Raw genomic sequence first — 12,994 nt, forward strand, 5'->3', positions numbered from 1 at the left:
AAAGTTGTGGTAAAAAGCAAAGCCCAGCGGTTTTCCAAGCACAGGATAGCCTTAGCTTCTCTTTTACTTCCTCTTAGGCCAGCACCATAAGAGAATGTAAAACTTAAAAGATCGAATTTAGCACAGCTCCTTTCTCATAGCAGTTTGTTTCTTAATCAATTCATCTAATGCCCTTTCCATGTCAGCAAACCACTGCCCTATCCTTTCATAGTGACTTTCTGTTCAGTGTATTGTGTAGTGCATGAAAGTTTGTTTTTGTCACCACCCGCTGAGTAATTTTTCATAGAATTTAAGATTTCTCAGCGGGTGGTAACAAAAACAAAGAAAGAAAAATGGCAATTTAGGCACTTTCAAAATCATATATACAGTTCTATCAACATGATCCTTTATCTATAGCAGTGGTTCTCAACCTGTGGGTCCTCAGGTTTTTTCACTTACAACTCCCAGAAATCCCAGCCAGTTTACCAGCTCTTAGGCTTTCTGGGAGTTGAAGGCCAAAATATCTGGGGACCCACAGGTTGAGAACCACTGATCTATAGACATATTTATTTATTATTTATTTATTTATTTACAGTATTTATATTCCGCCCTTCTCACCCCGAAGGGGACTCAGGGCGGATTACAATGAACACATATATGGCAAACATTCAATGCCAATAGACAAACAACATTCAGTTTTAGACAGACACAGAGGCATTTTTTTTAACATCTTTCCAGCTTCACGATTTCCGGCCACAGGGGGAGCTGTTGCTTCACCGTCCATTGGTGGCTGTTCTTCCTCTTCTTTTCCTCGTGAGCAGTTTTATGGTGTTGTAGATTAGTTAAATTAGCCTCCCGCATAAAGCGTCCCTAATTTTCCCTACTTGACAGATGCAAATGTCTTTCGGGGCTGCTAGGTCAACAGCAAGCCGGGGCTATTTTTTTTTTTTTATGGTCGGAGGCTTAACCCGACCCGGGCTTCGAACTCATGACCTCTCGGTCAGTAGTGATTTATAGCAGCTGGTTACTAGCCAGCTGCGCCACAGCCCGGCCCCATATATTTCCAGGTTGTCAACATGTGCTTCTAACAGCCTGTGTTCAGAATTCCTGAAGAAGCATTTGTTTCTGCCAATGAATGACTTTCTATTCCAGTGCTATCTCCTTTTCAAGAAGTTTTCATTAATATTTGGTAAAAATTAGAAGTTGCGTTCCTTGACAGTGAAATTCCATCTGGAACAGATAGCCAAGTGTGTTGACCCACTGTTAAAATGCAATGTGATAATTGTGCCTTGTGGCTACTGGGCTAATGTTTGGTGTCCCATCTCTTGCCACAATGCCTTTGGTATCTGCTAGAGCTTGGTTCCAGGACACCCTTCCCTGTGGATGCTCAAGTCCCATTATATACCATAGTTAAAGGTAAAGGCTTTCCCCTGACATTTAGTCGTGTCTGGGGGCTGGTGCTCTTCTCCACTTCTAAGCTGACGAGCCATCTGTAGAAGCCTCCAAGGTCAAGTGGCTGGCATGACTGCAGTACCTATTAATCTACTCACATTTGCATGTTTTCGAACTGCTAGGTTGGCAGAAGCTGGGGCTAACAGCAGGAGCTCACCCCGCTCTTCAAATTCAAACCGCCAACTTTTTGGTCAGCAAGTTCAGTAGCTCAGTGGTTTAACCTGCTCTGCCACCGGAGGCCCTGAATTATATATCATAGTGTAGTAAAATGGTGTTTCTTATATAAAATGGCAAAATAAAGGTTTGCTTTTCAGATTTTGAAAAAATATTTTAAACTGTGGCTGGTTGGAGCTACGGATACAGAATTATTGGATATGAAGACTGACTGTAGTTTAATAATGCAAACCTGTACATGACTGCTGAGAATGAAGCCTCAATTAGTTCACTAGGTCTTACTCATGGGTAGGTAAGTGCACATAGGATCCTAGCTAAAGCTATTGAAATGCAAGAGGCAATTAAGATATGAATTGAGAATAAAGGGTTGGTAAAGGTTTTCCCCTGACGTTAAGTCCAGTCATGTCTGACTCTGGGGGTTGGTGCTCATCTTCATGAGCCGGCGTTGTCCGTAGACACCTCCAAGGTCATGTGGCCGGCATGACTGCATGGAGCGCCCTTACCTTCCCGCCGGAGCAGTACCTATTGATCTACTCACATTGGCATATTTTCGAACTGCTAGGTTGGCAGAAGCTGGAGCTTAACAGCAGGCGCTCACTCCGCTCCCTGGAATTGAACCTGGGACCTTTCGGTCTGCAAGTTCAGCAGCTCAGTGCTTTAACACACTTCGCCACCAGGGTTCCGAATTGAGAATAGGAGAGGATAATTGTTGAGGGATCTCAATAGGTTGGAATAGGTTGGAATCGGAACAGTCAATTGGAGTTTGGGAAAGTTACTTTTTGTACCACCACTCCCGAAATGGAAATGGTATTCCAACCAATCATGTTTCTGAATTTTGGATTCAGAAAAGGGGGCAGGGGAGGTCAACTTCCGGGCTACCAATTGCTTGATTGTCTTCTGACCTGAGTTTGACATGAAGCATGAAACATCACTTTGGGATTTTACAGGTAGGGAAAGGAAAGGGAGATTTGTGACTTATCCAACACCCTTTTGGGAGCTGCCGGTTTTCTCTTGGGAAACCATTAGGCAAATGAGCTTGACTCTGAGGTTACCCTCAACAATTACCTTGGAGAGCCCAAGAATGTGTGTCATTTCTGCTTTTCCAAAGGAAAAGTGGAGAGACTGGGGACCTGCTGGCTGCACTTAGAGCTAACCCCCTGACATCACTGCCACCCAGTACCACCCCCACCTGTCAGCCCAGGGGGGAAATCCCCACTCTTCCCCTTAGTCACCTGTAGCAGCAGCAATAGCACAATAAATAGGGCTCTGGTTCCTCAATCTCCCAGTCTCAAACTAAGTTCTCTTCCAACACCATTGGCTCAGTCCGAATCCCTTAGACATAATGAACAACCTGAGGAGCACCATCATAGGCTGCCTCCTGTGCCTCCTGCTGCTCTCTGAAGCTTCAACAGGGATGAGGTTGCCCAGAGAAACCAAAGCTGTTTGGCAGCGTGGCAAAGATGCTTCATACGAGATCCTCAGGCAGTTAGAGAAGCTGGATATCAAGAAGCCAGCGGTGAGTAGAAACAGAATCTGGCAACTTCTTCACTGAATGAAAGTGGCCCAAAGTGGCCAGCAGCATGGGTCATCTCGGAGTAGGGAGAACAAGGGGAAGCCTGGGGTTCTCTGTCTCCAGAAATGAATCTCCACTAGCAATTCAATGCTGCTTGAGTTGCTCCATCCTATGGAGTGCTGGAATTTGTAGTTTGTTGTTGAGGTACTTAAAATTCTCTGCTGGAGATAGGCTTTGGATTGTATGTGTGTGTGTGTCAGGAGCAACTTGAGAAATTGCAAGTCGCTTCTGGTGTGAGAGAATTGGCTGTCTGTAAGGACGTTGCCCAAGAGACGGCCTGATGTTTGATGTTTTACCATCCTGTGAGAGGCTTCTCTCATGCCCCCACATGGGGAGCTAGAGCTGACAGATGGGAGCTCACCGCGATCCCCAGATTTGAACCACTGACCTTTTGGTCAACAGTCCTGCCGGCACAAGGGTTTAACCCATTGTGCCACCGGGGGCGCCTATAGGCTTTGGATCAACCTTGATCTTAAATGACTGCATTTGCTGGTATTGTACCTAATGGCCGAGCATCCCTCACAGCAAGATGAGTTGGAAGGAAAGGGCTACAGTAGTTCAAGGTTAGAGTGCATTGATTTCAATGTAGCCAAACTCAGACTTGATGTTTGTCATCTTCCAATCCCTGGAGAGCCACTGCTATTCAGGCAGCATAGACAATACAGAGGTCTACATTAGGACAGACAGTAGTCAACGCAATTAATAAATACAGAAATGCCTATTTTAAAAGTAATGCATGTTCATCAGACGTGTCCATATTTGCATCACCAAATTGGGATTGCAAGTCAGAAGGAATAATGGGTTAAGAGACCACTGCTGCACACTTCAAGGTCCCCACTCAGATCAGGAGGGGGTCACAATGCAATTTTTAAAGTGCTACTGTGTTCCTATTTTGTTAGGTTTGCTTTGTGCTAATGATTTGTTTTGAAGACCAAATGGTAATTTGGCTAATGAAATCTGCCGTATGGCAAGTAAGTTGGTAAATGAAACAAGAAAGACAGGGTAAGTATTGAATCAAGTTCTTTTTTTAAAAAAACAATGATTTTATTAATTATTTGACACAAACAAACTAATATGCAATAAGTAAATGTATATTCAAATCTGGGGAGCAGGGTAAGCTCCCGCTGTTAGCCCCAGCTTCTGCCAACCTAGCAGTTCAAAAACATGCTAATATTAATAGATCAATTGGTACCGCTCCAGCAGGAAGGTAATGGCACTCCATGCAGTCACGCTGGCCACATGACCTTGGAGGTGTCTGCAGACAATGCCGGCTCCTCAAAATGGGGAAAACCTATACCTATAAATGTGTATTCAAAATAATGAAACGTGTCTCTGGAGTTCAATTTCATTGCTTATAGATCTATTATTAATAATAACAATAACAACAATAACAATAACAACAACAACAACAACACTTTATTTATATTCTGTCCTATCTCCCCGTAGGGACTCAGGGCAGATTCCAAACATAATAGGCAAACATTCAAAGCCCGAACACAACAACAATGCACCCATAATAATGAAAATTGGCAACCCAACATATAAAAACAAATTATGACTTAACAACTAAAATTAAATTAAAAATGCAACCTGTTACATCAAACATTAAAAAAAATCAACATCGAACAGAAGCATTTCCTATTCCTTGGGGGCAAATAGATTGATCATTGCTCAAGATGTCTATTGAGCTAGTGGAGCGAACAGGGAATGGGAATGGATACGGATGATAGCTACTAATCAGAAGAATAATGGTAGTATTATCATTAATATTCAAATGGCAACTTGTGCAAAATAAGCATAACATATTTTACCATTCACCCAATTCAAGACATTCTCAGAGCAGAATCTGTGTGAATTATTCTTAACTAGAATTATTGGTTGCTATGTTTTAGGAAAAACTGTTTCAATCCGAATAATAGCAATGGTACCACCAGTGGCTCCCCATTATTATTTATTTATTTATCCATTTATTCATTTCCATTCCACTTTTCTTTCGTTGGTGGGATTCAAAGCAGTGTACAACATATACAATTCATACAAATACACCCAGCCACAATGCATACGGTAATCAGTTAAAACATCATATCTCGATATATAACATCATAAAACATCATATCCCAAAATCCATATCATATGCAAAAATCCTAATGTACATTTTTAAAGAGACTCCTTGCAAGCTAGGAAAGGTATCTTCCAAGAGAAATTCAAAATATGTCTACACACAGCATAATTTCACATTAATAAAAATAACCCCATAAGAATGGGAACAAGCATGACATTAAAGCATTTTCTTGTAATTTGAGCTTTTTGACTGTTTTACATACACATGTATGGATAACTAAAAAAAATCAATTTGCATAAATCGAAATATGCTTAAAGTCATAACCAAAAGTTTCATTAATTTAAAGAATCAACCATTTAACGTATCAAGTTCTTTATACCACCCAGTTAGTCCTTAACCATATGGATTAATGGTTTAACCACAGCTAAAACATTACTTTTTAAAAGGAATGCTTTTCTATTATAACGCATTGATAGTGTAATAAAATAGTTAATTTTTTGACATTAGTTATTATAATGGGAATAAGCACAGTGCAGTGGTTTGAGCATTAAGTTATGACACTGGGAAACCGGGATTCAAATCCTTGCTTCTGCATGGAAACCCACTGAATTATCAATCATGGGCAAGTCTCTGAAGAACGCAAAGGCAAACTGAACAAATGGGTTAGCCTTGGGGTTGACAGAAGTCAGAGTATGTAATTTCCTTTTTTTTCATATTGGAAAGGAATGCTCCTTCTTAGAGTGACTCTCCTTAGTGTCTCACCAACGAGGTCAAAACACCATGAAAGGACACAGGAAAGAGCAATTGCTCCCCTTTTCCGCCATGTCATCGCTTTGGAGGCCCAGAGAGCACTCACTTTGAATGGACTATTATTCCCTGAAGGCTTCTGTAGCCCAATGATCTTAACTTTCCTTAGCCTGCATTGAACTCCCCAATTTGTTTGATATAGTTTGTCTATTTAATTTGTTTTCATCTATTTATTTTATTTCAAATATTTCTATCCCGCCCTTCTCACCCTTCTCACTACTTGTGTTGGAGCCCCCGGTGGTGCAATGGGTTAAACCCTTGTGCCGGCAGGACTGCTGGCCGAAAGGTTGGCAGTTCGAATCCGGGGAGCGGGTGAGCTACCGTCTGTCAGCTCCAGCTTCCCATGTGGGGACATGAGAGAAGCCTCCCACAGAATGTTAAAACATCAAACATCAGGGCGTTCCCTGGGCAACATCCTTGCAGATGGCCCATTCTCTCACACCAGAAGTGACTTGCAATTTCTCAAGTCGCTCCTGACATGGAAAAAAAAAATCTATTTGTGTTCATATTACTTGTGGAATGCCCTGAAATTTCATGATACAGAGCAGGAATAATAATAATAATAATAATAATAATAATAATAATAATAATAATAATAATAATAATAATATTGAACTTCAAAGACTCTGGCAGAAACCAGTGCAGGTGGTCCCGGTGGTCATCAGCACACTGGGTGCCGTGCCAAAAGATCTCAGTCGGCATTTGGAAACAATAGATATTGACAAAATTACGATCTGCCAACTGCAAAAGGCCACCCTACTGGGATCTGCGCACATCACCCGAAAATACATCACACAGTCCTAGACACTTGGGAAGTGTTCGACTTGTGATTTTGTGATACGAAATCCAGCATGTCTATCTTGTTTGCTGTGTCATACAATAATAATAATAATAATAATAATAATAATAATAATAATAATAATAATAATAATAATAATAATTCCAGCAGGTGCTGGTTGATGATAGAAGGGACTTGAGAAAAGCTAGGCCTATGAAAAGATGAAGGGAGTGACAGATAATGGGTCGTAATACCGCATATGCAAAATCCCATTCTTAAATTTTATGGGTTCATCCAGACAAAGGTAGTTGCCCATAAATCTCCTTGAAATCTCTGGGACACACTAGTTTTGGTGACTGAAGTCCTACCCAGCCTTCCTTCCGCAGCTCCAGGAAGAGCCCTGCAGAACTCAATACAACTTTCTTCTGAGTAAACATGTTCCACATCACAATCCTATTCTGGATCCATTCCCACATTACTTGCTCTGGATTTATAGCCATCCCCTGTATAAGAAGTCACAGTTTTCTGTTTAGATCCGAATTCTCAGTCCACACGTGATGAGGAAGAAGAAAAATACAAGCACGTGAAATTTTAATAACAACCCTTCCAATATTTTTCTAAGATTTCTTTTCCAGATTTTTTTTCCTCATACAATTCCCATCTTCAAATGTTACTAAATTTTTCAGATTATACTCATCACTGGTATGGATCAAAATCCACCCATTTTTGCCTTAAAGGCAGTTCTACTCCCCTCCCCCCACACATGTTACGTTCTTTAAAGCGTAATAGTAAATCTTGTTTCTCTTTGACGTATAAACATGTGACTTGATCTGATGCAATTTCTGATTTTTCCCCACTGTTTAATATTCTAATGTTGCAGCATCATTGGCCCTTATCCTCACATGATGGAGAAGGGAAGAAAAATCCCATCCTTTTACCACACTGACATAACATAGTCCGAGAGTGCCAAGAAGTAATGCATTCAAATTAAGCTCCTTTCTTAACTGTGTGATATCACAATTGCTAAGGTGAAGGTGCCACCTCAGAAATGGTGAACACATGGCATGTTCACAGCGAGTTAAACCGCCTGCTATAGAAGATCCTGCCGACCAGAAGGTTGGCAGTTCAAGCCCGGATCAAGGTGAGCTTCTGCCATCAGCCCAGCTTCTGTTCAGCTAGCAGTTCGAAAACAACAATGTAAGTAGATAAATAGGTACCACTTTGGCAGTGAGGTAAAAGACACCCTGAAAACCATGCCAGCGAAAATCCGACCAGGAATGACAAGCTCCTTGGTGTGGAAAATGAAACAACAACACCTCCCCATGGCCAAGTTGAGCACAGCCGGATATGAAAAGAGGGAAGCCTTGCCTCTGTTTATGTTCTGTCTGTCTCTGCCAATTGTATATTGGCACTGAATGTTTGCCATATATGCACCTGCCCTGTAATCCGCTCTGAGTTCCCTCAGGGAGATAGAGCGGAATATAAATGAAGTATATATTTTATTTATTTTTACATCTCCCATCATCCCTCATTTATGTCTTGCCTTTGTCCCAGTCGGGGACACTTGGGAGATCAGGGTTCGAATTACTGCTCAGCCACAGATCTTGCAATTTACTGAAGTATAGGACCTCTCTGAATCTCAATAAAATAGTCAAGAGTAGAAACATCCCACTGGCAACGAAGATCCACATAGTTAAAGCAATGGTATTTCCCGTAGTAACCAATGGATGTGAGAACTGGACAGTAAGGAAGGCTGAACAAAGGAAGATAGACGCTTTTGAATTGTGGTGTTGGAGGAAAATCCTGAGAGTGCCTTGGACCGCAAGAAGATCCAACCAATACATCCTCCAGGAAATAATGCCCGGTTGCTCACTGGAGGGAAGGATATTAGAGGCAAAGCTGAAGTACTTTGGCCACATAATGAAAAGGCAGGAAAGCTTGGAAAAGATCATGATGCTGGGGGAAAAGGAAGAAGGGCCGACCAAGGGCAAGATGGATGGATGGTATCCTTGAAGTGACTGGCTTGACGTTGAAGGAGCTGGGGGTGGTCACAGCTGACAGGAAGCTCTGACTTGGGCTGGTTCATGAGGTCACGAAGAGTCGGAAGTGGCTGAACAAATAAGCAACAATAAAGGACCTTTTTGTCTGAGATCCTCTGAGGATGCCAGCCACAGATACAGATGAAATGTCAGGAGAAAATGTTGCTAGAACACAGCCATACAGCCTAGAAACCCCAGTGATTATGACCATGAAAGCCTTCAACAATACATTGAAATTGTTATCTATTATATTGTCATATTGCTTTCCAAGCAGGCCAGAAGTACGCCTTTCCATTCATTGTATCTGTTCTTCCCTAGGCATTTGAAACAACTGTTCAGTTTCCTCAACCAATTGAATGCAGCGACTCCTGTGATCCAGATTCCTTGGCCACCACAAATAAACTGGTAACTATTTTTGAAAGTCAACATCAAGCAACCATATTGGTTCATGATAGCACCACCTCGTAAAACTCAGTAACATGACGCTGAATAGCTCTGCTGATTGGTCACAGTGAAAACAATGACCAAGACTTCTATGGCATAATGAAGTGAACACATTTACTATGGCATATATTTTAATCTTAAAAATGCCACAGAATGTTCTGCTGGATGTGTATCTAATGTGTACCTGTGGAATATCCCTTATCTGAAATTCTTGGGACCAAAATGTATTGGATTTCTTTGGATTTTGGAATGCTTGTATTTGCATATGTGTACATCACTGGTGTCCTACCTTTGGTCCTCCAGGTGTTTTGGACCTCAGCTCCCAGAATTCATGAACATTGGACAAGCTGGCCATGACTTCTGGGAGTAGGAGCCCCAAATACCTGGGTGACCAAACATTGGACACCATTCATGTACATAATGAGATGCCTATAGATGATAGATAATGAGATATTGTTGGGATGGGACCCATATCTGAACAAAACACTCATTTATTTTTTCTTATACAGCTTACACACATGTTGCCTGAAAGTAATTTTAGACAAAATATTTTATTAATGTTATGCATGGAACAAAGTTTGTGTATGTTCAATCACCAGAAAGCAAAACTGTCATTATCTCTGCCATCCATGTGGATAGTATTTCATCTACACTGCCATATAACACAGCTACATAATGCAGTATACCGTAAATGCGTTGAACTGTATTATATGGCAGTGTAGACCCATATAATGTAGTTTAATGCAATTAAACTGCATTATGAAACTACATTATATTGCAATGTAGATGTGGTTTTGCAAATGTTAGTAGTTCTTCTTTTTTTGTTTATCTCCTGTTCACCCATGAAACTACATAGTCAAAATTTCACTTTCAGCACTTCACTTTCCCCTTATGATGTTTTCATTTTCTAGCTTCTGTGCCTGGCATTTAAAATAAAATGAAATGACTCTTTTGTTTTCTTCTCTGTTTCTTAGCCGTGCCTGACAAAAATCAGCAATGGACTCCGCCATTATCATGACCTGCTGGCCATGTTTTCTGATCCAACGGTACCAACTGAGCTCCAGAACGCCCTGGATATCTTGCTAGAGCTGCCACTTCTAAATGTGAGTCTGTGGAACTGAAGGGGTTTGGCTGGTGGGAAGGCAAGGCAGTGTACATAACTGAAACAAACAAGACATAGGGTGGATTTAAGCCATCAGAAAAAAGCCACCATGCTTTAGCCATAAATGCTGCAAATCAGTCAATCAATGCCAAACAGTAAAGGTAAAGGTAAAGGTTTCCCCTGATGTTAAGTCCAGTTATGTCTGACTCTGGAGGTTGGTGCTCATCCCCATTTCTAAGCCGGAGAGTCGGCGTTGTCTGTAGACACCTCCAAGGTCATGTGGCCGGCATGACTGCATGGAGCGCCCTCACCTTCCCGCCGGAGCAGTACCTATTGATCTACTCACATTGGCATGTTTTCGTACTGCTAGGTTGGCAGAAGCTGGAGCTAACAACAGCCGCCCACGCCACTCCCAGGGTTTGAACCTGGGACCTTTCGGTCTGCAAGTTCAGCAGCTCAGCGCTTTAACACACTTTGCCACTGGGGTTCCTTCATGCCAAATAGTACCTTAAAGCAAATTTAGTTGGGCTGGCCCTGAAAGAAATTCCAAAGTCCATATTAGTAAAATAGTCTCTTATTGGGCTACAATAAGGACTAACACAAAATGTGTAATACCCTGAAATTGATCATTAAGCAAGTAGTTTCAAAACCCAATTTTGAAGATTGTGAGGGACATGAACCCAAAATTAATTTTACATAGTATTATTGATACAACATTTTCTTATGTAATGAACTTTTAGTTACTAATTCCTCTGCCCCAATGAACCCCCTCTCTCAAAACACCTGAGCTGCACAGGTTTGTGCCACCCACTAAGCACTAAAGCTGTGATAACTATTTGTGAGAGAGGAGGCACTGTTTCAGAATCTGTAACAAAGGGCTAGGAATCAGAGCCGGGAGCATATTTAACCCAAATCATTCATCTCCTGCAGAATGAAAGCGGCAATGAAGGACGCAGCCCGGTCAGCAGGTCCGCCGTGCCAGGGTGGCAGATGGCCCCGCTGCAGAATTTGACCCTGTGGCGCCTGCAGTCCTTTGGGGTGGTGGCGGCAAGAGTCTTCTCCCACTGCACTGCTTTAGCTTAGAGAGATCAAGACGCATCAACTAGAGTCAATGCGGATTGATGAGAAACATCAAGACAAGAAGTTCTAAGGAGAGAAGCCAATCATCATCATCATCATCATCATACTTTATTTATATTCTGCCTCATCTCCCTGAGAGGGCTTCAATTGATGAAGTCTTTTCCCCCCCAGTTGTATACTTCCATGAATTTTAACTTATTTAATCTATATTATTTAACTTATATATTTATATATTTATGTATTTATTATTTATTTGGCTGGAATTCAGCTGGGCCATCGAGGCATCATAGTTGGCCCATAATGTATGGAGAATGTTAGTGCCAGCGATTAAATATTATTAAGAAAGGGGTACGATTTGTTCCAAAACCTGGCTCCTTTTGTTTCCATATTGTGTCCCTGTTTTTAAGGGATTACATGTGATTTATAAAATTATGTGGATGTATTTCATGAAATAAAGTATTTTATTACACTGTAAGTAGAAATGGGTTCTAGTCTCATTTGTGAACTGAAGAGGAAGGGGATTTTGGGAGAACCAGAGGGAATGGTCTTCCCTGAAGCTCAGGCATTGTATGCTGCCACTTACAAGAATCACAGAATCACAGAACTGGGAGAGATCCCAAGGGCCATCTAGTCCAACTTCATTCTGCCACACAGGGACACAGAATCAGAGTACTCCTGACAGATGGTCATCCAGCCTCTGCTGAAAAACCTCCAGAGGAGACACCAAGACAGCTGCATATTCCATTGGCAAACAGCTCTTACCGCCGGAAAATCCTTCCAAATGCCCAAGGCCTGTTTTCTTGATTTCGCTGGAAGGACTTTCTCCCCTTCCAAATTTTATTGTTTTTCTTTGAGTATGTGTGTCAGGAGCGACTTAAGAAACCGCAAGTTGCTTCTGATGTGAGAGAATTGGCTGTCTGCAAGGATGTTGCCCAGGGGATGCCAGATGTTTTGATGTTTTTACCATCCTTGTGGGAGGCTTCTCTCATGTCCCTGCATAGGGAGTTGGAGCTGACAGAGGGAGCTCATCCATGCTTTCCCTGGGTTGGATTCAAACTAGCAACCTTCAGGTCAGCGACCTAACCTTCATGTCAGCAGTCCTGCCGGCACAAGGGTTTAACCCACTGTCCCACGGGGGAAGGGAAAAGTATGCCATTGCTTCCCAGCATTTCTGGAACAACTGTAAGCGGCATTGAATTATTGTTATGTTGTTAAGCCGCCCTGAGTCCCCTCTGTGGTGAGAAGGGCAGGGTAAAAGTATAGTAAGTAAATAAATAAATAAATAATGGGGGTGGAGTTTAATTACTCGTTCTCGCCTTATTTTTAATTACACTTTGCCCTCTTCATTTGTAAGTTCCATTTTTGTAGATTTGATAATTCCCAGATTTGATTTATATGCTCCCTTGAGGAATCTGCAGGTCCTTCCAGTGTTGACTCCATGGTCAACTCCTGCCCGAACAAAGGCTGGATCTACATGGTTATGTAACCCAGTTTTAGAATCCAT

At 41.8% G+C, this 12,994-nt stretch overlaps 1 protein-coding gene across 1 annotated transcript; it reads left to right on the forward strand.

Annotated features, from left to right (window-relative positions):
* Positions 1 to 2,947: 2,947 nt before the first annotated feature.
* Positions 2,948 to 11,960, forward strand: LOC103277778 (interleukin-23 subunit alpha). The gene is made up of 4 exons (XM_062969382.1): positions 2,948 to 3,121; positions 9,183 to 9,269; positions 10,283 to 10,411; positions 11,293 to 11,960. The coding sequence occupies exons 1-4, from the start codon at positions 2,948 to 2,950 to the stop codon at positions 11,491 to 11,493; spliced, it is 591 nt and encodes a 196-aa protein (XP_062825452.1). The 3' UTR covers positions 11,494 to 11,960.
* The last annotated feature ends 1,034 nt before the right edge of the window (positions 11,961 to 12,994 follow it).

This window comes from Anolis carolinensis, chromosome 2 (genome assembly GCF_035594765.1).
Source record: "Anolis carolinensis isolate JA03-04 chromosome 2, rAnoCar3.1.pri, whole genome shotgun sequence".
NCBI lineage: Eukaryota > Metazoa > Chordata > Lepidosauria > Squamata > Dactyloidae > Anolis > Anolis carolinensis.